Raw genomic sequence first — 25,288 nt, 5'->3', positions numbered from 1 at the left:
TTTCATTCATTTCCTTCGATATCTCTACCTCAAATAGGAACTTAAAGGGAACCTGACACCAAGACAATGGTATCTAATCTATCGCCATCATGTTATAGAGCAGGAAGAGCTGAGCAGATTGATATATATCTTTGTGGGAAAAGATTTGGTATAACTTGTAACATATTGATTGAAATCCCTGATCATTCTGAGTTATGGAGTCAAGTGGGCGGAGTAACTCAATGGACTGAACCCTTTAGCATGGAAACATCAGAGATTTCTATCAATTAATTATAAGTTATACTAAATCTGTTCCTATTAAGATATATATCAATCTGCTCAGTGCCTTCTGATCTATTACATGACGCCAATAGCTTAGGTAGTATTTTCATGGTGTTGGTTCCCTTTAAATGTTAAAACTGAACTAGAATCTCCTAGCACAAAAAAAAGAGGTAAAGAGTGGCTTTTAAAAAATTCCTGACCAGTTCATTTTAAGGGAACCTTTCAACACTTTTGTGCCACTTGAACCACGCATCATCTCAGAGATCCCTGGTGTCCCCTTCCTACCCCACCAGCTTTGACTAACTCTCATTGATAGGTCTAGGAAGAGATCTTTGAATTAAGGTCAGTGGGGCAGGTAGAAATCACCAGATACCACCTTAGTGACTCAATGTCTAGTAAGCAGGTTCCCTCTAACACTAAAGCTCATATGCGGAAATAATTTGTACTTTTTTTTATAAGAAGCATTTAGTAAAAAATAGCACAACTGCAATAATAAAAAACAAAAAAACCAAAAAGAGATAGGGTTGAGAAAACAATGTGAGTAGATACCTGCGTAGTGCTGAGTCTGGACCAAACTCTTCATTGATGAGCTCAGCTTCACTCTGAGCTATTCTCATGGCAAGCTCACGATCTCTACGCTCTTGTTCAAGAATAGTTTGCTGCTGGGATTGCTCCTCGCGTTCTTTAGCCAGCTGCATCTCCACCTCTGCCTGTTTTGTAAGCAAGTGAATAAAACAAAGGTAAGACAAAACAATGTTGAACGGTAAGAATGACATCATCTAAGCCTACATGCTTATGTATAACCTGCAAGGCCTACATGTCTCTGTATATCCTGGAAAGCCTACATGTCTCTGTATATCCTGGAAAGCCTACATGTCTCTGTATATCCTGGGAAGCCTACATGTCTCTGTATATCCTGGGAAGCCTACATGTCTCTGTATATCCTGGGAAGCCTACATGTCTATGTATATCCTGCTAGGCCTACATGTCTCTGTATATCCTGGAAAGCCTACATGTCTCTGTATATCCTGGGAAGCCTACATGTCTCTGTATATCCTGCTAGGCCTACATGTCTCTGTATATCCTGGAAAGCCTACATGTCTCTGTATATCCTGGAAAGCCTACATGTCTCTGTATATCCTGGGAAGCCTACATGTCTCTGTATATCCTGGGAAGCCTACATGTCTCTGTATATCCTGGGAAGCCTACATGTCTCTGTATATCCTGGAAAGCCTACATGTCTCTGTATATCCTGGAAAGCCTACATGTCTCTGTATATCCTGGAAAGCCTACATGTCTCTGTATATCCTGGAAAGCCTACATGTCTCTGTATATCCTGGAAAGCCTACATGTCTCTGTATATCCTGGAAAGCCTACATGTCTATGTATAACCTGAGAGGCCTACATGTCTCTGTATATCCTGGAAAGCCTACATGTCTCTGTATATCCTGGAAAGCCTACATGTCTCTGTATATCCTGGAAAGCCTACATGTCTCTGTATATCCTGCTAGGCCTACATGTGCATGTGTGCAGCAAACTTGGAGGGGATAGTAGACTTACACAGTACACTCACAGCTTGAGGATGCCTGAACGATATCAACACAATTCATACTGCTTATGTCCTTGCCAATACGAGAGCACCACTGCTGTTTTAATCAAGACATACCCTGCAGCAAGTAATAGCATCTGTCTGATGCGTGATCAAAAGAGGATTTTTAACCTATACAATGATCCTCAGACAGAAATGCAGAGTCCTCGTGATAAACTATACTGCCTCAATTCTCAATCCATGTTTATAATATTAAAGGAATATTCCTGTGAAATAATTTTTTTTTTCTTTACATTTTTCTCATGGAGCTATATAAAACTTTATTAAAAAAAACATTCCCTTTTTTAACTTCTCGGCCTACTGTGCAGCTTAGTGTGCAGTACCACAGCTTTACCTTAACGGGGTACTCCGGCGAAAACCTTTTTCTTTCAAATCAACTGGTGTCAGAAAGTTATATAGATTTGTAATTTACTTCTATTTAAACATATGAAGTCTTCCAGTACTTACCAGCTGCTGTATGTCCTGCAGGAAATGGTGTATTCTTTTTTTAGTGTGAAACCGTGCTCTCTGCTGCCACCTCTGTCCGAGACAGGAACTGTCCAGAGCAGGAGAGGTAATCTATGGGGATTTGCTGCTGCTCTGGACAGTTCCTCTCTCGGACAGAGGTGGCAGCAGAAGGTACTGTGTCAGACTGCAGAGAATACACCACTTCCTGCAGGACATACAGAGGCTGATAAGTACAGGAAAACTCAAGATTTTTTTTTAATAGGAGTAAATTTAAAAGTTCTGGCACTTTCTGGCACCAGTTGACTTGAAAGAAAAAGAAAAATTGGTGAACAACCCCTTTGAGATAATAATCGGATATATTTACTTGGGCAGTAACAGAACACAAACTCAAATGTGAAGCATATTGCTCCTTTGCTGCAACTTAAAGCAACATAAGCCAAATAATTCTGTATCCTTTCATGCTGCACAATCGCACATTAGCAGTTTTACATAGACCATTATACTTATCAAAAGCCTTAAATCTTGCACGGCACAAATGTTAATCATATCAGGATAACACAAAGGAATATTACTAAGGCAACTCTCAGCCATACAATTAAGGAACACGTTTTCTATGTGACGCTGATGGATGATAGCAGAAAAGAATTAATGAATTCCTGCATGTTATAAAAGACAGCATTAAACAGGGTGGTGTAGCAGAATGACAATGGCTGCAATTATATGGATTTTATGCAGGGAACATATAGTGGAAATTATGATCCTTAATAAAAAAAATAAGTGAAGAAACTCCCGAGATACTTAAAGAGGTAGTTCACCAACTTTTTTCTTCTTCTTTCAAATCAACTGGTGCAAGAAAGTGACAGAGATTTGTAATTTACTTCTATTAAAAAATGTCGAGTCTTATCAGCTTCTGTATGTCCAGCATTCTTTCCAGTCTGGAGAGCAGGAAAGGTTTCCTATGGGAATTTGCTACTGCTCTGGACAGACATGTCCTGACATGGACGGAGGTGGCAGCAGAGAGCACTGTGTCAGACTAGAGAGAATACACCACTTCCTGCAGGACATACAGCAGCTGATAAGTACTGATAATTACAAATCTCTTGCACTTTCTGGCACCAGTTGATTTGAAAACATGTCAGGAACTGTCCAGAGCAGCAGCAAATCCCCATAGAAAATCTTTCCTTCTGTCCAGACTGGAAAGAACACACTACTTCCTGCATGACAAACAGCAACTTATAAGTACTGAAAGAAGTAAATTACAAATTTCTGGCACTTTCTAGCACCAGTTGATTTGAAAGAAAATTTTTAGTGAACAACCCCTTTAAGGATTTCAGTCTAGTAAAGTACTTAAAGTGTCACTGTTTGTTTTGTTTTTTGTTTTTCTCCAGAAATCAATAGTACAGACGATTTTAAGAAACTTTGTAATCAGGTTTATTAGACAAATATGGCATTATCTACATTCAGGGTGCCTTAACACGTACCGTATCGCTGCGTATTTAATGTTGCGTTTTTAGCGCTGCGTTTTTTACATGCGCGTTTTGATTTTCACATGATTTTCATGTGAAAATCAAAACTCGCATGTAAAAATCGCACCAAAAACGCAGCGATACAGTACGTGTGAAGCTACCCTCAAAGAGACTGTCCCCAGGTCTCCCCCCCCCCCCCCCTACTCTGTCTCATTTACTGCTCATTATCAGGAAATCTCGACTTTTTTACATCAGTCGAGCCCTGTGTAACCTATGGAGAGGGAGGGGGAGGAGGGAGATTAGTCGCCAGCAGAGAGCAGAGAACAAAGGATTACACAGCAGAACCTGTGTGAAAGAATATTCAGAGGTCAGTGCTGACTTCAGTGGAGATAGCCGGTGATGTAGCTGTAAATTAACTCTTTGTTGGAGCCTCATCTCGTCCACCCCTCCCCTTTCCACAAGAGAATCATGAAGTTGCTTAAAATCACCTGTACTAATGATTTCTGCAAAAAAAATAAATAAATAAATTAAACGACAGTGACACTTTAACAATATAAGCCAGTATATAGCCACAGCCATGATAAAGGCTATGGGGTCTGTTGCCAAAAGGTAATTTAGGAAGTGATGGTGCAAAATTTAAATATAATAACCTGAACCGGCCTTCGAGAAGTGTGACTGTATATATGGATTTTATGGTGGGAGGCAATTGAGGGAAGACAGCTGTCAAGTGAACAGAAATTCAACTTACAGCTATATCATGGGTATAGCTTAAGACTTAAGAAATGCTGGTAAGTAACTGATTCGCACAGGATAAGACGATAGGTGAAGTTCATAATGACAGTAGGTGACGAAGGCCAAACATTTTTATCGGAGGAGAGAGATGAGTCTGAAATAGCAGAAGGTTTGTCATGATCTTTGCTTAAAGGATCAGGAAAAGTGCTACGAAACAATTTTCTCTTTCCAGAAGAGGATTAATGACATATGCCGGAGCTGGGGAGTAATGAGTCAAAACGGAGCTGTGATGACTGAAAGAGTCAAGATTCAGTCAGCTAGAGTGTCTGTGACATCTGGAATTTAGTTACAGTAGATGATGAAATAATGAATAAGACGACACAAGGACAGAAAGAAAAGGTGAAGGAGATGAACGGAGAGGGAGCTTGGAAATGGTTTTGTTCTGGGATTTTACTCTATATGTATTTACGGCCCAAAGGTGCGCCCAGTGTACCAAATGCTTCCAGCAGGTGTAGATTTGGGTCGTGATTTATCATGATAAATAGCCACACCTCCTCCCCACCTTGCCATGCCGCCCCGCCCACCCATCGGGCGAGCAGGGTATACGGCACACATACGTCATGGAGAAGGGGCCAATCTGTGCCTTCTCCCTGGCGTACTCCCCTGTCGTAATTTTCATAAAATATCCCCCTATATATAAAATATCCAACAAAAGTTCACCAATGATAGGAGTTACGTCGACAGTTTTACAGAAGGGGATAGCACGTTGGAGATACAATCGTAGAGCAGTTTATGGATGTCTGGGCGCTTACAGATGATGGGACTAGTAGTAGTGCAGTCAGAAACACACTTTTATTGTCAAATAACGTGTTTCAAGGTCGGACCTCTTCATCAGATCAGTATCCATGATGAAAAGGTCCTACCTCGAAGCACGTTATCTGACAATAAAAGAGTGTGTTGACTGCACTACTACTACTCCCATAATCTGTAAGGTGGGGGACTTGTGACTGCTGATCAGTGCCTAAACGTCCAGAGACTGCTACACTATTGTCTCATGGACAGTTTTACGACATACCTGGATTCTCCTTTCTTCCTCTTCCCTCTTTTTCCGGTCTTCTTCGTCTTGCTTCCTTTTTGCCTCAATCTCAGCTTTCCTACAAAAAGAAAACAATACGGGTTGGAGACATTGCTATCGGCACTATCTGTAAAAAATACCACAAAAGTTTACCACTTCCTAAACAATACTCTATGCTGCCTAAACTCACAGTCTCCTCTCATTTTCCTCTTTTCTTCGTAGTTCCTCTTCCGCCTCGCGTCTTTTCCTCTCCCGTTCCATCTCTTCCTGAATACGACGCAAGCGTTCGGCCTCCTCCTCCTCTTTCTTCCTCTTCTGTAAGGCATCTAGGAGCCGACCTGAGCTCTTCACAAGAGCATCGTATTCTTTTCCAATCTGGTCACGGGTCATTAATGTGGTCTAAGAAATCATTTTTAAAAATTAGCAAGGCAAAAAGATGTAGAATAAAACATGACAAACATCCGATTGATATTTTATGTGACCAGTAACCACACTTGACATGACACCCCCCAAGATCCCAAGAATGATGTGCATGGTGTTTATGGCCCACACAGCAGCACCCTTGCCACTTACTGTGCAGAGAACTGCAGTCGTCAGGGGGGAAATGTGATTACAAGTACTAACTTACCTTTCCCCATTCCTGCAGTGAGTGGAGGAACTGGCTAAGGGACACTCGCCAGGCTCCAGAATCTCCGGAGCTGACGCGTCACGACCCAGGTGATGGACTGGCCCGCTCATCCAGTCAGTGACTGGGGTGGGACTCCGCTCCGGTTAATGTTTGGTTGAGCGGCCAGGCATTTTCTCCCCGGGTTGTGATGTCACCACAACTAGGAGGAAAATGCCTTCCTGTGGGGGTCCTGCGGCTAATCCTGCCACTCCCCTCCTCCAGGCTGTGCTGTCCTGCTCTGTGGTGAGTCTGTCCATAAGATGGCCGACATGGGGGAGCACGTGACCATGCCCTGCCCCCAGTGTCCTCCATAGGCATATACAGGCTCAATGGTGGACACTGTGGGTGGGGCATGATCACATGCTCCTCCATGTTGGCCATCTTATGGACAGACTTACCACAGAGCAGGATAGCACAGCTTGGGGAAGGGGAGTCTGATTGTAGTTCTATGAGGTCCACAGGGAGCTGCTGTCCGTAAGGGCTGTGAGTACACTTACTAATACTGTACGCTAAGCAATTTTACTATAAAGTGGCCAACCCCTTTAAGCTAAAGGTAAAAAAAAAAGAAATTATATATATATATAAATATATATATATATATATATATATATATAAATATTATATATAAATATAAAAATAAATATTATATATAAAAATAAATTATATATATATATAATAAAAAAACTTGCACTTTAAACTCCTCACCCACTACAGAATGTGAAAAAGACGGCTAACACTTTCATGACATTGTGGAGGATTATTGTAAAACAGACAAATAAGATTTACGCAGCTTTTTTTGTTCCAGTAAAAAAAAGAATCTATACTGAGGCATCTGACAAGAAAGCTGTATTACAGCCACATACAAATCCATAGTAGCTGCAATGGCCTATTGTAGCATGAGGAAAACACATCCCATTATTTATATTCTTCAATATTGGTTTATTTTCCCATAACTAAACAAAAATCACAGCAAATTAAAAATACAAATCTTGGCAGCGCAAACAACTAACATTAGTATCCGAAAGACGCATTGCAGAGGTTTCCTCCATTAACTACAACAATGCTGGGGAAGTTTAACGCATTTAACAAAGGTGTAAAAAAAATGTTTTTATATATATATCTTTTATTAGGTTAGGGCCCTATTACACGGAAGGATAACCGGCCTAATCGGCCAATTATCTCTCTGCGTAATAGAGAGAACGATAAGCTGATTAAATAGTCATTGGCTGATCGTTTCTTTAGGTCCAGACCTAAAATCATCAGGCACACATCACTAGCGATGAACGGCCGACAGCTGATGACTGTAGTAATAAATAGTATAGTAAGTATTTACTTACCTTACCACATTCCAGGTGTCCTTGGGCTCTGCTTTCTGTTCCCTTCTGGTCGATTCTCTGCACGGAGAGTCCGCTCAGCCAATTACTGGCCGAGACAGGACCGTGGTCAGTGACTGAGCCGTCTGTCGGTGCATAGATCAAAGCAAAAGGCACAGCTGCAGCGGCAGAGACCGGGAAAGGCCTAAGGACACTGAGGAATGTTGTAAGGTAAGTAAATACTTTATTATTTTACACTAAGGGCAAGGGCTGCACGGACATTGCTAACGATGTCCGTGCAGCCCTTGCTGCCTGATAGTCGACCCGTGTAATTGCTCAGTAAACGAGCGCCAATCAAGCAGATAGGCGCTTGTTTACATTTTATGATCAGTCCGTGTAATAGGACCCTTAGCCTAGAGTGCCCTGTTTTCATATTGCAACTATGCTAACCCCACTACTCCCATATATAATTTTTTTGCTATTTTTTGCTTCAATGTTTCTATCTGCACTTATAAATAGCCAGATGGCCTGAACTTCATTTAAAAAAAAGGGTATATGCTAGGCTCAACAAGGAGGGAGTGGGGGTTCGGGTGGTGAGCCTGATTTAAACCCCCTCAGCCTCATACACATAACTGCTGTGCTGCACTGCATTCACACACCTCAAAGTCTATACAGAGAGAGGTCTTGGTTACGCAGCTGTAGCAGGAGCGGTGCCCCGGAGCCATCTGCTTGTCTTTCTTCATACTAAACATACAGCCTGGAGACTTGTGTGGCCCACCAGGAATCTGCCCAACTCAGCAGACTGTCAGTCTAGGCCTGCCCCCCACACCATACTTCTAACACTACCGCCAAGGCCTGATTCACTTCACTACTCCTTAGCTTCATATTCTGATTTGATGATGCACAGGGAAGGACTATGCAGGAATATTGGCTGTGCTCTCTTCATCCTTAGAATCGGTTGAGTAAGTAGCAAAGAAATCTGTAATCAAAATCCATTTATCTTTCCCCATCCCATACCCCATCAACAGACAACAGCCCAGTCCCCCGCAGTCTGTACCAAATGTCCACTGGCAGGATACTAATATCCTTAGAAACTCCAGCTGTGTCCCATTTGATATTCTGTGGCTACTCTTCTGCAAACTCTTAACACCCCAGCTATTTTGGCTCGGAATTGATTTATTCTTTCTGATATTTTATAATGCTATTTTTGATTATTATTAATCTTTACGTATAGCCTTGAAGATTTGGTTTTCTTTTGATATATTTTTAATTTGAGGTTAAAATTAAATTGGATTTACTCAAGGTCCCAGGCAGCAATGTACGACACCAGCATTGCTCCTGAACTTCTCTCCAGTGTATGTTATCCAGGATGGGATGGCTTTGTCTTTAATCATAAAATAAAACATCAGTATGTGAATCACAGTCGTATAGCGCTCTGTATGGCTCACTGATTACATTATTGTGTCACATGCTGGATGCGGTTAATGTGATCAAAGTGCACCTGCGCTGCTAAGGGACCACCTTCAAGAGCAGCCAGAACGACAAGTCAGCCAGCGAGCCGGCCAAGTGGATTTGTTTCAAAAATGTGAGCAGGAGAATGGCGCCACTAAACTTCTGTCTGCCGAACAGTAAAGGTTTCAACGCTTTATTGCCTCGTGAAGGTAGCCCGAATGTCAAAAATAAACAAAACATAAAAGCAAATCCCTGCGATTTCCCGTCTAATATTTTCTATTGTAACAAACAGCAGCGATAATCCAGCTATTTCATTTTCTCCTATCAGTTTGCTTGGGGCAGCTGTTGTGCGAATGCATTACAGCTGATCCATTAGTGTTGATCAGCTGATCCTTCTCTTATCAAGGCTTGTTTGGAGAAGCAGTTCCTTTTCTATTGATCAGGCTGGGTTCACATTGCACTTTTGTAGTCCGTTTACCGTATCCATTGTCTCCTGCTCCCACTGCTCTCCCGCCTTAGGAGACAAATATTCCATGCCTCTGTCTCACATTGTGTGTGTTTGCTGAGCACAGGCTGATGATGCAGACAGGGGGCAGGGTGTGATGTCACAGGAGGCTTGGCTGGATCCCCCAATCCCCTGAGTGATTCACCATCTCTGACCGGCCAGAGGCAGGTGCAGCAAGAACTGTGGACTGTGATGAACAGCTGAGGGAAAGCATTGCATTCTGGAACCAGTACTCCATTCTGGGAACTGCTCAACCAGGAAGTACAGAAACACAATCCAGAACAAACCCCCCAAAACAAATGGATTTTTGGTAGTTTCAAAACTGGGATAGATATGTAAGTAATGCGTTATGCTTCTGCAGAAGTTTCATTTTTTTTTTTTTAACCTCTACCTAGAGTTCCCCTTTAAATGTGCAAAAAAAACGTACAAAAAAAAATAATAATAAATCCGTTTTGGTCCTCTTTTTTTTTTTTTTTTTTTTTTATAATTGAAGTCAATGGAAAAACTGATCCTAACAGATTGCACACAATTGCATCCGTACGTTAGAAAGACTGCAAAAAGGCAGTGTGAACCCAGCCTTAGCGCCCTATTACACACGAGCGATAACCGTACTATTCATACGATTATCGATTCATGTAATAGAGATCATCGGCTGATCGTTGGTTTAGGTTAGGACAACGCATTGCAACGTGTAATAGCGATGCTCGGCTGACAGCTGACATACACCTTACCTCTCCTCGCTCACGGTCTTCTAGCTTGTGCTTTGTAGCTTCCCCGTTTCGCCGGCTGCAGTGTCTGAGCCTGTCAGCTGACACAGGCCGCAGCGGTCCCATCCTGTGATTGGCTGAGCAGCCTGTCAGCCGACAGACCACTCAGACTCTACTGCCGCTAGGACTGGGGAGCTGCGGGGCACAGGAGGGAAGACCGGAAGCAGGTAGAGGTAAGGTTTTAGGTGTTTGGGCAAGGGCTGCACGGACATTGCTAACAATGTCCATGCAGCCCTTGCTGTCCTATTATCAGGCAGCCAACTAGGTCCAGTAAATCTAGTATCTAGGAGATCGGCGCTCACTTACTAAAATGTCAGCCCGTGTAATAAGGCCCTTAGTCTCTCTTTAAATATCTTTGACATTTGCAGTGTGGTGTAGATTATACCAAACTCGAAGTTAAAAGGGGTATTCCAAGTTAAATGAATCCCACAGTATAGTATGGCCAGTTTTACATTTTGTTGGGAAGGCCTCTTTAACATACACATTAAAATCTCGATTCAGAATACAGACGAGAGATCTAAACCTGCCATTCTATTACAAAAGACACGAAGACTATACGAGCAGTGCAGGTGGAGGGGGAAGCTGAAGTTGATCGACTTCCTTTCCCACTGATGAAGGCTTATAAATGGGATTAGGCTCATTAGCAATTAGAATTCTGCATTATGTCAAATTGCATGTATGCAATCAGCTTGGGTGCTAACACTGCTTCAATGAAATGTAGAAAACAAGCACAGCTGTTGTAGTGATCTGCCAGCAGCTTCCCCTGCAGCTGTGTAAGGGATGACGGTGTCTTACATTCCATAAATCCTCATCTGGCGTACTAGATGTATCTTAGCAATGCATTTCCCCACTCCAAGGAGTATAGAAGTGAAGTCATGTCTACTCGGTCATCTCGTGACAAAGAAGAAAAAAAACCAACACAAATATATATCGCTATCCACCGATTACCAACCTATATCTCATTATCTATGATCACTGGCCCAACAGACTAATGATGATCCGTTATTTTTATCTGTTATAGTGAACCGTCAGGTGTTAATGTTTATATTGTTACAGGTTAGAAAAGGAAGAAATTCAGTACAGTACGGTAGTCTAGCATGCGCCTTGCCTACTGAATTGTGGCTGGGTTAGACGCTTTTCCGGATCATGGACCCTCGATTAAAGATGTTCAACCTTTGCCAAATACCATGGGAGTCATGATTGATGTAGACAGGGTGTCAACATCTACTACAGCAAGCATACAGTACGAAACGCAAGACTAAATAGTTTACTTTAAAGGGAATTTGTCACTAGGTTTATTCCACCTTAAATGAGGGCAGCATAAACTGGTGACAGACATGCTGAACAGATCTGTGTATTACTTACATCATTCTGTTTAGCCGTTCTCCTAATATGCAGGAGAATAGGATTCTTGCCACACCCCTTCCCCGCCCTCCAGCTGCTGATTGACAGTTGACTGCCTATACACAGCATGGATAGATAACTGCCAATCAGCAGCTGGTGCGCGGAGTTTTCTTCTGTTCATGAATATCCAGGACTACTGAGCTCACGCACATAATGGAGAGGACTACTTTTTGTCCATGTTATTCAGCAGGAGATACGTCATTCTGTTCAGCTTCTCTGTTTAGATTTGCTACCCTGTCTCTGTCTTGTTTATGCTACTCTGAGATAGGACGGAAAAAACCTACTGACAGAGTCCCTTTAAAAAAAAACCATCATAGCAAGTCTGTAAAATGGAAGATGCACTAACGTGAAGAATATCATTTCCTAGTACTCATACAACTCATAGAAACCGGGATTAACAAAAAAAAACAAAAACCTATTTTCTGCAATGGAATCAAAGTGACAGCACATCAAATTTTTCCCGGCACCCATACCAACAAGGATCATTCCAAGCACAGTAGGCATATTATATGTGATGAGGCTTTTTATGAGCATCATTGAAATTTACATCTTTTTTTGCACAATTACAGACTGCAAGTAGCCTGCCAGAGAATCTGAGGCAGGAAGTGTGAAAAATACTCATTTATTTCCTTCCTCATGCAAGTCTATTTTGCATAATGACATTTTTAGCATGCAGAATGTGACGCTTGGGGAGAACAGAACAGACCCACAAATGCCGCCAACTCACCTTTATCTTAGACAGAAGAGCATCGATAGATGTCTCCAGGTCTTTCACCTGTTTGCTCATCTCTGGCTTCCCTTCCTTAAGAGCATTTACAACCTCATTGAATTTGATGAGCCTGGATTTTAGTGTTCGCACCTTCATCATACCATCAATTCTGCAAATGGAAAAAGAAATCAGATTTTAAAAGGTGTAGAATATACTGCAAGGACTTGTAACCTAAACGGACACAAATTTATCAACTTTTTTTTTATTTAAGTTTTGGTGAAAAAAAATTTGCAAATCTGCTGTCGCTTATTTGCACAAAAATCTTTAATAAAACAATTGCCAATTTCTAATCTGTTATACCTTAACTTTACATTTTATGTTCTTAAAAATTCCAGCACTGTATAAATATCTACACAGAGAACATAACATTATGCAGTCCACATTTGCTATAACAGAGCCCATGTAAATACGCCAGGCACAAATTTTCCCTTCAAAGGGAACCAATCAGCACGATTGCAGTGATATGATTCCCGGCAGTACAGCATAGATCTACTGTGCAGCTTACAGAGCACTCCAGGAGTGCCTGCAGTAGCTGTCAATCATCCCTACACTACACTCTGACATGCAGAGAGTCGTCACTAGTCACAGGTGGCTCCGCACCTAGATGACTAGTTGCCGTCCCACTCCCGGCCTTGCTCAATATAATAAAAACTTTTTTACCTTTATAAAGCTACTGCTGCAAACGTGGCTGGTGTGCTCTACAAGCTGCACAGTAGCTCTATACTCTGCTGCAGGGAACCATATATGATCAGCGCCCATGCCGTTGCGCCATCAGCCCCGCTCACCTCCTCCCTGCTCTCTCTGGGAGCAGACGGCTGAGGAGCAGGTGAGCAGGGACGTCAGTGCAACAGTGAAAGGATGCGGGAAGTGCTTGTGGCCTGCCGGAAGAATCCCTGCAGCAGGGACAGCAGTCACTGTTGGCGGGGAGCAGTGTGATTGATTCTAATGGAGCCGCGTCACAGACGGGAGCCTGTCCCCAGTGCTCCGGAATAGACTGGTGCCATGCACTGGTGGCGGTTCAAAAAAAAAAAAAAAAGTACAGCGCCATCGCAACCCTGCACAGGAAGCGCTCTGTTAATACATAAAAACAGAACAATGTACCTGGTGGTACATATGCTTTAACCACTATGATGCGGAGAGAGTTTTTATACTTAAAGCGACTCTGTACCCACAATCTGCCCCCCCCCCCCAAAAAAAACCGCTTGTACCGTCAGCTGCTTTTAATCAAAGATCTGTCTTTTAAACTTGCAGCCCCGTGTGAAATTGGCGTGGCCTAGATTGTGTGTGCCCAAGCCTTGCACCGCCTCTCCATCTCTCCTCCTCTCCCTCCTCATTATTAGGAATGCTCCAGGCAGGATTTTTCCTATTCATTACCTGTGTGAACACTGCACAGGTGCTGGATCGTTAAGGCACATGTACAGTGTTCAGACAGGTGATGAATAGAAAAAATCCTGCCCAGGGTATTCCTAATGATGAGGAGGGCGGGGAGGAGGGACAGAGAGGCGGTCCAAGGCTTGGACACAGACACTCTAGGCCACGCCAATTTGACACAGGGCGGCAAGTTTAAAAGTTACTTTTTAGGACAATAACTGCATCACCAGCTGAACGGAACCCAGGACTCTTGGATCTTGGATCAAAAGCAACTATCTGACGATACAAGCTGTTTGGGGGGTGGGGGGGGTCAGATTGTGGATACAGAATAGCTTTAAGCCACTGATCACAGGTGGTTCTTTCCTCCTGAATAAAGGAACTCTCCAGGATGCAATAAAAATGTGACTTTTTCACCCTGTAAAGCAGGGACAGGCAACCTTCGGCCCTCCAGCTGTAAAGCTACAATTCCCATCATGCCCGGACAGCCAAAGCAATATATAAACCAATCCCCGAGGAAGCTGTTGGACAGCAGAACACACGGGCTGCTTTCTGCTTCCACATGACCTTTTTATACACTTTTTTCTACCTATATTTTTTGCGCTCTTTTTTTCTCCATTTTTTGCCTGCACACTGCATTATATTTAGGTTATAGATGTGCTACCTTCTTGGTGCATATGTTTTTTCTCTTTATAGTATTGGTTTAAACAAGACATCCTTAGCAACAATCTTTTTGCCCCTATTGTGGCCGCTTACTGACAGCTCCGAAATTAAACGGAGAAACCGATCAACAAAAAAATGACAAACGTCTGGCACTTCATTCTGGTGATTAATCTGGGAACGTCTGATAAAAGAAATGCAAACAGAAATGTATCCAGTACCTGCACCACAAAAGAAAATGGCATCTGCTGCAATAAAACCAGTTGTTAAAATGTGAAAACAAGATGATAGCGGCGTTATGTTTATGTCGTTTCCAAAGGGAAACTCTGTCAGCTGATTGGGATGAATTGCTCAATTTAAAAAATTCTTAATAGCCGTCTCATTCCGCGCAGGTATCGAACACCTGTTTAGGTTCTTCTGTGTCTGGAAAAATCAATCTGTGATTGTGAGGAGGACGCGGCGGTGGATTAGGGTGGCGGAAATAAAGACGTATAGTAATAAAAGAAACGATAAATCACGTGATGGGTGAAGGGGAGAAGGGATTGATTCTGTATGCGGCCCTCAATCTTACCGTGGTTTGTGTTTCTTCCTGCAGAGCCACATGCGAATCGTCTTTTGCATCTTAATGCAAGCGGAAGCCCGGTATGCAATCTTGTTTTTCACTTTAAAAAGGAGAAAACGGGAAAGTATTTTCAATTTCAAGACTATTACAAATGAATTGATTGGCACAAACACTATAAAACTATATTTAAAAGGGTACTCCAGAGAAAATCTTCTTCTTTCAAATCAAATGGTTTCAGAAAGTTACATAGATTTTTAATGTGCTATTTAAAAATCTCAAGTCTTCTGGTACTTATCAGCTGCTGTATGTCCTGCAGGAAATGTTGATTTCTTTTCAGTCTGACACAGTGCTCTCTGCTGCCACCCCTGTCCGGGACAGGAACTGTCCAGAGGAGGAAAGGTTTTCTAGGGGGATTTGTTACTGCTCAGGACAGTTCCTGTCTCGGACAGAGATGTCAACAGAGAGCAATGTGTCTAACCTGCTGATAGCCCCCTATAGTGCCACGGACACTGAGTAGGAAGGTATGTGTCTTACCTTACTTCTTTGCGCTGGTCTAGTGCTGTTAGTCAGGTAAACTCCGCTCCGGAGCACCCTTAGCTGCCCGCCCCTTCTAATGATAATCAATAGAGGGGGTGGGCCGGATGACACAGCAGTGCTCTTAAAGTGACTCTGTACCCACAATCTGACCCCCCAAACTGCTTGTACCTTCGGATAGCTGCTTTTAATCCAAGATCTGTCCTGGGGTCCGTTCGGCAGGTGATGCGGTTATTGTCCTAAAAAACAACTTTTAGACTTGCAGCCCTGTGCCCAACGGCCGGGGCTTAGAATGTGTATGCATTAGGCTGGCACAACCTCTCTGACCCTCCTCCCCGCCATCCTCATCATTAGGAATGCTCCAGGCAGATTGTCTCCTATTCATCAGCTGTGTGAATACTGAACATGGGCTGGATCGTTAAGGCACCTGTGCAATGTTCAAACAGGAAAAAATGTTCCAGTGGCATTCCTAATGATGAAGAGGGTGGGGAGGAGGGACGGAGGGGGGTTGCAAGGTTAGGGCACAGATACTCCCGTTGGGCACGGGGCTCCAAGTTTAAAAGTTGTTTTTTAGGACAATAACTGCATCACCTGCCGAACGAACCCCAGGACAGATCTTGGATTAAAAGCAGCTATCCGAAGGTACAAGTGGTTGGGGGGGGGGGGGGGTCAAATTGTGGGTACAGAGTCGCTTTAAGGGTGCTCCGGGCCGGAATTTACCCCAACTAAGTACCTTCCTCTTCAGTGTCCCCAGTGATTTGTTTAACCTACTGATAGTTCCCCTTTAAAGGGGTTTTCCAATTAGAACTTACTTGTCCCCTCTCAGTACACTAGCGCAAGCTTTTTAACTATTTAGGAGCTCCCATCATCATAATTAAACATGATGCTGGGAGCTCCCAGCTCCAGTCCGCAGAACACTGTCCGTGTACAGAGGGAATCCTACCTGAAATCGTTCACCATATTACACAGAACGCTGGTCGTTAGTTACGATCGTTATGGTGATCGTTACTATGATCGTTTACTCCTTCTGATCCCAGAAAAACCATGGACAATGCGCAATTACACTGAACGATTAGTGAACAAATGCGGAACTTAAGCGAAGGAATGTGGAATTACAGCGAACGATTAACGATAATTTTAGGTTCAGATCTAAAGCAACGATCAACGACATACGAATGATTTTTCGATCGTTGCCTGCAATTACACAGAACTATTATCGTTTTAATTCGAACGATATAACGATTTTTCGCACGATAATCGTCCCCTGTAATAGGGCCCTAATAAGTAGCCACTGGTCATTTTAATCCTAAAAGGAGCTGAAAGTTTTCAACTACACGTCCAAAGACACTAGTATATGGATTGATGTTAATGAACAGCAATGATAACAGCACCAAGTATTCATTACGGTCATTCCACACATCTAGAGCTGAAAAAACAACAGATTTTTACCAGTTTTTAGGAATCATTTAAATAAACAAAACTCAAATAAGTGAAATGACTTTCCGGAAATAACACTTCAGCGCAAATTTTCTGCACAGTTAGTAACCGAATCACAAATTCCTGCCCATTATACCCAAATTATTGCTATGGGATTTCTAAAGCTAAAAATAATTTTAATACAGTATAAATAATAGAAGCGCATAGGAAACCATGGGCAGCAGAGTCATCTTTAAGACTGTAATGGACAATGCCAGCAGCTCAGCATTTTTACAGGAGTTGAATGGTTCCAGCTGTCAGGGAAGAGCACTAATGTGCTTCCTATTCCTGCATATCAATAAACCCGTAATACACATTGGCTGCACAGGCCTAAGCCATTCTAATCATATTTAGTGGTTGGCTAAGGTATTAGTGACTGCTGACTGCAGAGGTACAAGATTATTTTAGCATAGAAAATGCAATTGACAACTAGAAGATTGAGCAGCCAATAAAAACAAAAAATGCCATGCTGTATACTGGTAAACATATGAGAAGGGACCTGGTCAGGGACCTACGGACATACAGACTGGCACATTTAATTTTTTACCTATGTCTGTGTAATTGGAGGGGGTGCAGGGGTTGCAGCCGCACCAGCTTTGGACCAAAAAAAAAAAAAAAAGTTTAATTTTGCCATTTAATGGATGTGCGATAGGTGGGAGTGCTTAAAGGGGTTATCCAGCGCTACAAAAACATGGCCACTTTTCCCCTGTCTTGTCTCCAGATTGGGTAGGGTTTCAAACTCAGTTCCATTGAAGTAAATGGAGCTTAATTGCAAACCACACCTGAATTGGAGACAAGAGGGGGGGGGGGAGTAGCCATGTTTTTGTAGCACTGGATAACCCCTTTAAAGGAGTTTTACAGAAAAAATAAAAAATTACAAAACAGCAGGGGCTGGAATAAACATATTAAACACAAAGTTACACTCACCCCCTGCTAGCCTCCTCTATTGCCTGGTTTCTGTAACATCACATGACTACTGGAAATACCCCTTTAGCCAATCAGTGACCAAGACCAATGCAGCCACTGACTGGCTGAGCGGGCAGTTTCTGTGGCAATGTGACATCACAGGAACCAGGAGAAAGGAGAGACCATGGAGGACAAGGACCATCAGCGAAGAGGGTGAAGAGGGTTATGGGGGACAGCCATGTTCAACTTGTTTATTATTTTTACACCTACAGGACAGATGTCACGTCCATGGAGGATGCGTTCATCGATTACCAATCTGTCCATCTAGGCAACTTAAATTAGACTCCTGACTGATGGGTTTCATAAAAACAATACAATTACCCATTGATGGTTTCACATATGGCAGGGTTTTTTTGTTTTGCAAACTGCCATTGCAGTTTTTGTGCCAAAACCAGAAGTATATCCAACAGGAAACAGAAGTACAAGTCATCCCTTTATATTCTCCACCCAATTTGAATCTACTTTTTGATTTGGCACAAAAACAGCGGTGGTATTTTTCCCAAAAAGTGTTGTGTGTGAAACCAGCATATTACTTAATTCAACTCCAAAAAGGCTTAAAGGGGTTATTCAGCGCTAAAAAAACATGGCCACTTTTTCCCCTACTGTTGTCTCCAGCTTAGGCGGGGTTTTGAAATTTAGTTCCATTGAAGTAAATGGAGCTTAATAGCAAACCACACCTGAACTGGAGTCAACAGTAGGGGGAAAAGTGGCCATGTTTTTGTAGCGTTGGATAATCCCTTTAAAAATTGTAACCAACTTATTCCCACAGGCACATCCCTTTAGGCCAAACTACACACAGTCCATAAATGCCAATATTAAAGTGTCACTGTCATTACAAAAACTTTTGACATGTCATAGAGACATCATAGAGATATGTCAAAAGTTTTGATTTATCCGGCTCTGATTGTTCAGACCTGTACCGATAGGGAGAATGAGCAGGGAGAAGACCGTGCTGCAGTGAATCCTCTCCCCACTCTGAGTAAGAAAAAAAAGTCAAGCTCCATAGAGCTCCTTTAAAAGTCTGACTCTTTTTTTTCTAAATCAGAGCAAGGAGTGAACGCTCTGCAGCGTGGTCTTCTCCCTGCTCGTTCTCCCAATAGGTACAGGTCTGAAAAATGAAACCAAGACCGATCAAAACTTTTGACATGTCAAATGTTTTTTGTAACGGTCACACTTTAAGGCCTTACAGGTTCTATGAATGTGTGTTTGTGTGTTAATGAACAGCTAGATTAAGTAACAGCTTTTAATCAGTTAAAAAACCTTAAAGTGTCACTGTCGTTACAACTTTCAAAATCTAAATCAACAGTAGATGTGATATAAAGCAAGTTTGCAATTTACATTCATTATTGTTTTTTTAAGTTATCATGGAAAACACGGCACTTCCTGTGCTCTGACTTTTTTTTCTCAAGGAGTCAGAAAACAGGAAGTTCTGTGTATCCCAGGCCATCTGAGCACTCACAAAGAGAAGGCAGTCATGTAATTGATGGACACATTGAGCCGTGACTCTCTGTACTGGCCGGAAATCCTGTGTTTAGTCTGTTTTTTTCAACCAGCACAAGTCTAAAAATCTGCCTTCAGGAGACTGGACCTGGATTGCTGGTAAGTTCAGCTTTGTTTTACAGCAGGATAACAACAACAAAAAAAAACAAGAATGTAAATTGCAAACTTGCTTTATATCACATCTACTGCTGATTTAGAAAATTGTAGCAAACCAGAAAGATGACTGTGAGTAATATCCAAATTCAGCATGCCCACTCTTATAATATAAAAAGACTAACTACATTCTAAGTATAGTATATATCATATGTGAAAATACTTATCCTCCAAACACTAATATTAGTGTGTAATAAAATACACAGGTAGCAGAGCAGAGTTTGTCATTGGTGACACACTATTACTCAGCTATATGGTAAGTCGTATATAACACATCATGCCTAGGGTCCGATAGACAAACTCAGCTCTTCCTGCAAATACATGATATAAACGGATAATAACAAAAGGCATTCAATGTTTTATGCGACCGAATAAAAACATCCTGCGCAATAATATCTAGTGCTGGCTTCATAAAATCTATTCTCCTACTTCTATGGCAGCTAAGCCTGGTTATAATTGTCACTATTCTTTTTCTTAACCTTTTTCTTGAGGTCTCCCTGATTGCAGGAGAGTAAACGCCACCAATCTGGCAGCACTACACTGATGTGATTGAAAGACAATTATCTTCCTGTAGCTGGGCTTTATACACAGGACTGCATGCAAACTATCTATAAGGAGGATGTTCGGAACATAAGGACCAGATACACAATTCTAAAAGAATAAATCTTTGTTTTAAAGCAGGCATGTGGAACCTTCGGCCCTCCAGCTGTTGCAAAACTACAATTACCATCATGGCTCTCCAGGCATGATGGGAATTGTAGTTTTGCAACAGCTGGAGGGCCGAAAGTTCCCCATGCCTGCCTTAAAACAATACTGTCATTTCAAGTAACTTTTTACATTTCCCTAGGCATGTCAGAAGTGACCAATCTAATGCATATAGCTAGCCCTAGAAATGCCATTGATATAAGACACTGTGCCTCATAAAAAGACCAATCTAGAATATCGGCGCTCCTGCTGTCCAGAGTAGGAGAGGTTTTCTATGGGGATTTGTTACTACTTGACAATGGTGGCAGCAGAGAGCAATGTGTCAGACTGGAAAGAATACACTACTTCCTGCAGGGTACACAGCAGCTGATAAGTACTGGAAGGCTTGAGATTTTTTAAATAAAATTAAATTGCATATCTATCTAACTTTCTGACACCAACTTTTCACTGGAGTTCCCCTTTAAGTCTATTATATGCCTCAATTTCGTCCTTAAAGTGTCACTGTCGTGAATTTTTTTTTTGCAGAAATCAATAGTCCAGGCGATTTTAAGAAACTTTGTAATTGGGTTTATTATCCGAAAAATGCATTTTTATCATGAAAAAGCAGTTTGAAGCTCTCCCCCCTGTCTTCATTGTTCTCCTATGGAGAGAGCTAAAGAAAAGACTAAAACAGGACAACAAAGAGTTAATCTACAAATCCCTCACGGGATATCTCTACTGACCATCACCAGTGACCTGTCTGAGCTCGGATTACAGCTGTCACCCAGCTCCGTGCCTGTAATCCTCTGTTATCTGCTTACTGCTGCCGGCTAACTCCCTCCTTCCTCCTCCCCCCTCCCCTCTCCCTAGAACAGACAGGGTACGTCTCCTGCAACAAGTCACAATTTTCAGATTTTTCAGAGTGGATGAAAAAGAGGAAGGAGGGGGGGACCTGGGAAAAGGCTTTTTACATGCAGATAATGGCAGATTTGGCTAATAAACCCAATTACAAAGTTTCTTAAAATCGCCTGGACTATTGATTTCTGCAAAAAAAAAATACGACAGTGACTCTTTAACTAATATTAAAGAGAAACAGATCACTGATCTCAGGGAGACCAGTCAAATATAACACTGCTGGCTGCTGGTTAAAGCGCTCAATGCAGTAAAATCCTAGGTGCATTACCCCCTGCGAAACATGAATATGCAAAAGAAGAGCCTGTAGAGCCTCATTCAAGAGTACTAAAACACAAGACTAGCCAGATATCCCTCCGGGAAGGACCCAGCCAGGGGGTGGCTCCTGTAGGAAAACCACCATATTAAGTGGCCCTATAAATCAATGTAATGACAAGGGAAAAACCAAGGCCAGGTTCCCTTGTCATTACATTGACTTATAGGGCCACTTAATATGGTGGTTTTGGTGGTTTCCCTACAGGAGCCACCCCTTGGCTGTGTCCTTCCCGGAGGGATATCTGGCTAGTCCTGTGTTTCGAGACTCTTCAATAAGGCTCCACAGGCTCTTCTTTTGCTTAAAAGGGGTACTCCGGGCTGGGGTTATTTTTATTGTATGGCCATTAAAGAGGTGGATATAGAGGCCACCATTCACTTACCACCCCGGTTCCAGCGCTGGGTCCTGGATCGCGCCGCCCTCTTCTAGCGTCCGGCTGCCGCTTCCTGGTCTGAGCGGCGGCTTGAGACGTGACGTTTCAAGGCAGCTCAGCCATTCCCTCCTTGACCATTCCCGCCTCGGCCGCTGAATGGCTGAGCTGCCTTGGGACGTCACGTCTCAAGCCGCAGCTCAAACCAGGAAGTGACAGCCGGATGGGAGAGCAGGGTGGGACGATCCGGGACTTGGCGCTGAAACCGGGGAGGTAAGTGACCGGCAGCCTCTATATCCACCCCTTCTCCAGCCAAACCCTAGAAATAATCCCAGCCCGGAGTACCCCTTTAACTAGTATTGACAGCCATGCATCTCCTTGTCTAAAGATGCTTTTTAAGACAATCCCAGTAATCAGCCTTGTGAAGTGCTTATTTGTTGGCTAATAACTGAGTCTTGTACATGGGGCAGTAATCGGCTTGTTTGACCAATAACTGCCCATTCTATAAGGCCCTTTACAAATTACCTATTTAGTACTTTGTCAAGACATTGGTTTGTACAAAGATAAAACAAATAAAATAATAAATGTATGTTATGTATGTAGCAGAGCTGACTACATCAGTTCTTAGCGACGTCTTTGTGCGCCTCTCTAACCAGGCAGGTGGTTTGTCATTTGGATAATACTACTGTCCGTGCATTTTCCATACATAAGAAAGGAGAAACCAGATAAGGTATAAATAAGATCAGTCAATTTATCTTTGTTTAGTGGACAAAGCACAAATTCCCTTCTCCTATTAGACATAAGGGAGCCCTTATACAATTAATATGTACGGACATGCATATAAGCACTAGACACGGGCACCGCTCACGACTTCACACAATCTAGAGGGGATTAGGAAATGAAATACTTTTTAAACATTTCCATGACTCTGAATACAAATAGAAAAAAAGTTAACCTCATAAATGCCCATTTTATGCCGGGCCACACAATAATCTACTTACGTTTTATGACGGAAAGCGCACACCACTGGACTTTCTTCCAACGGCTGCAGATAAGCCAGTGATTGACACGCTTTATCAGTTCGGCCAAATGATCTGGATCGGACTTCATGATCTGATCAAATTCGGCAAACTGACAAAAAAATCAAAAACATCATTTTTAGACCCTGCTATACAGAATGGGTTTAAAGCAACTCTGTACCCACAATCTGCCCCTCCCCCCCCCCCCCTCTAAAACCGCTTGTAAAGTCACATAGTTGCTTTTAATCCAAGATCTGTCCTGGGATCCGTTCGGCAGGTGATGCAGTTATTGTGCTAAAAAACAACTTTTAAACTTGCAGCCCTGTGTCAAATTGGCGTGGCCTACAGTGTCTGTGCCCTAGGCCTGCACCGCCTCTCCATAACTCCTCCCCCCCTTTCAACATTAGGAATGCCCCTGGGCTGGATTTCTCCTAATCACCCCCTGTCTGAACGCTGCATATGGGCCTTAATGATCCAGCATACATACGTGCAGTGTTCAGACAGGTGATGAATATGAGAAATCCTGCCGGGGGCATTCCTAATGATGAGGAGGTGTAGGTCTAGGGCACAGACTCTAGGCCACGCCAATTTAACACAGGGCTGCAAGTTTAAAAGTTAATTTTTTGGACAATAACTGCATCACCTTTCGAACGAACCCCAGGTTAGTGTTCAGGTTACAGGTTAGTGTTCAGTGCATGCTATGCAGCCAGTACAAGGGCAGACTATTCGGGGCTGTACGAGGATGTGTGAAAGGGGCCTAACCCATTGCTGCACCATATCTAAAGTTTTGATTCCCATTAACCATAACTTAAACCTTTTGCATCAGTATTTGTAGCCCAAACCACAGGTGGGTCAACAACATAGAACAGGTGCAAAACTTTCCATTATAGTTTTTCTCTGTGTGGTTTCCATTACAGGTTTCGGATTACAAATACTGGTACAACATGTAGCTTAAAATACTACTGTGTGGAAGTTGGCAAAAGTGACTGATATAATTAAATATATCGTATATAAACGTGATCAAATGATGAAAGTCTATAAAAGGTTGGTGGGCTTAATGTACTTAAAGCCCTCAAGAGAGGAAAAAAAACACCAATGCACATGTATGGAAGAGTCTTGGAGGGACGTTTATCTAACGTACACCAGAAAGAAGGTGCAGATTCGCCCCTTCTCCCTGGCGTACGCACCGCTCTCCTGATGGGTGGGCTGGTGGAACTTGGGGGGGGGGGGGGTTGGGCGTGAAGGCGGGGAGGAGGCGTGGCCTCCTCCCGAACCTCATTTATCATGATTTAGTCATAAGTCAGGATGCAAATGTACACCTGCTGGAAGCAGGTGTAGATTTAGTACACTGGCCGCAGGTTTGAGCGCCCGGCCAGCCAGATTCCCTAAGAGGCGTGCGCCTCTAAGTGAAACCTGCTGGGGAAAAGGGGGCGGGACCTAATATAAGACCGGCGTACTTGTACGCCGATCTTCATAAATCCCCCCTTGGTGTTTAATTGCATGTAGGATGATCTCACTGTACCCTCATATACTCTATACACGTTACCAAGACGATTCTAATATTCAAGGGTAAAAGGGAAAGAAAGGTTAATAACATAATTTCAATAATACATCACATGAATGCAAGTCCAGACCCTTATCCAGGAATCATCACACTCAGACACTTACCTTGCCAGGCCTGAAAAACACCTTAGTTAACCCAAATTTGTAATCATTTTCATTTAAGCCCAAGGCTTTGAACAGAGCCTGTAACATAAAAGAAACACATTAATAGGCTTGAATTTATACCCCTTAAAATAGGCTTCAAAGCGAACAATAAATTATTAAAACATGAGCTTTTTAGCAGATGATCTTACACAGCATGAAAAGAATTTTTGTTACAATTAAAATTGCTCTGCACTGAGAGGTATACCTTGCAGAAAAGTCTGGGGTCTAGACGAGACATCTTCTCTGGCATATACTTCTTGTACATGTTATAGAGTTCATGGAATGAAGCCCGGGAAGGGAAGCCACCCTGCATGAGGTCGAGGACAGATACCATTCCTGGAGGGGGGAAATTATATATATTTTTAATTCTTTTATTTATTCCTTAAACTGAGCTTGTGCTAAAAGCAACTAGAATTTTTTTTTTGCTATTTGAAATGTTAAAGGCCATTTGATATACTATATTATTTAAGAATATGCTCAGATGTATAGTGTTGCAGGCTATGATGTTACTATACTCTTATGCAATGTTTTGTTGAATTGTCTCTTAGAATTATGTGTGCACGCTGGAGCAATTGTCTTCGAACACGAGTAATAGAT

The 25,288-nt window shown here is 42.5% G+C and overlaps 1 protein-coding gene across 5 annotated transcripts in view; it reads right to left on the bottom strand.

The window, feature by feature from the left end:
• The window catches only part of MYO6 (myosin VI), a 208,312-nt gene that overhangs the window by 29,025 nt on the left and 153,999 nt on the right, over positions 1-25,288 (bottom strand). For all 5 annotated transcript variants that reach the window (XM_069974661.1, XM_069974662.1, XM_069974663.1 and 2 more), the window contains exons 21-28: positions 24,897-25,027; positions 24,653-24,730; positions 22,967-23,096; positions 15,067-15,157; positions 12,426-12,576; positions 5,781-5,989; positions 5,591-5,669; positions 811-971 (exon numbers count right to left, since the gene is read on the bottom strand). In XM_069974661.1, the coding sequence (XP_069830762.1) occupies positions 811-971; positions 5,591-5,669; positions 5,781-5,989; positions 12,426-12,576; positions 15,067-15,157; positions 22,967-23,096; positions 24,653-24,730; positions 24,897-25,027 (1,030 nt within the window). The remainder of the gene's footprint in view (positions 1-810; positions 972-5,590; positions 5,670-5,780; positions 5,990-12,425; positions 12,577-15,066; positions 15,158-22,966; positions 23,097-24,652; positions 24,731-24,896; positions 25,028-25,288) is intronic.

Source organism: Dendropsophus ebraccatus, chromosome 6 (genome assembly GCF_027789765.1).
Source record: "Dendropsophus ebraccatus isolate aDenEbr1 chromosome 6, aDenEbr1.pat, whole genome shotgun sequence".
Classification (NCBI taxonomy): domain Eukaryota; kingdom Metazoa; phylum Chordata; class Amphibia; order Anura; family Hylidae; genus Dendropsophus; species Dendropsophus ebraccatus.
The sequence above is the reverse complement of the archived record's forward strand: the minus strand, read 5'-3'. Positions and strand labels throughout refer to the sequence as shown.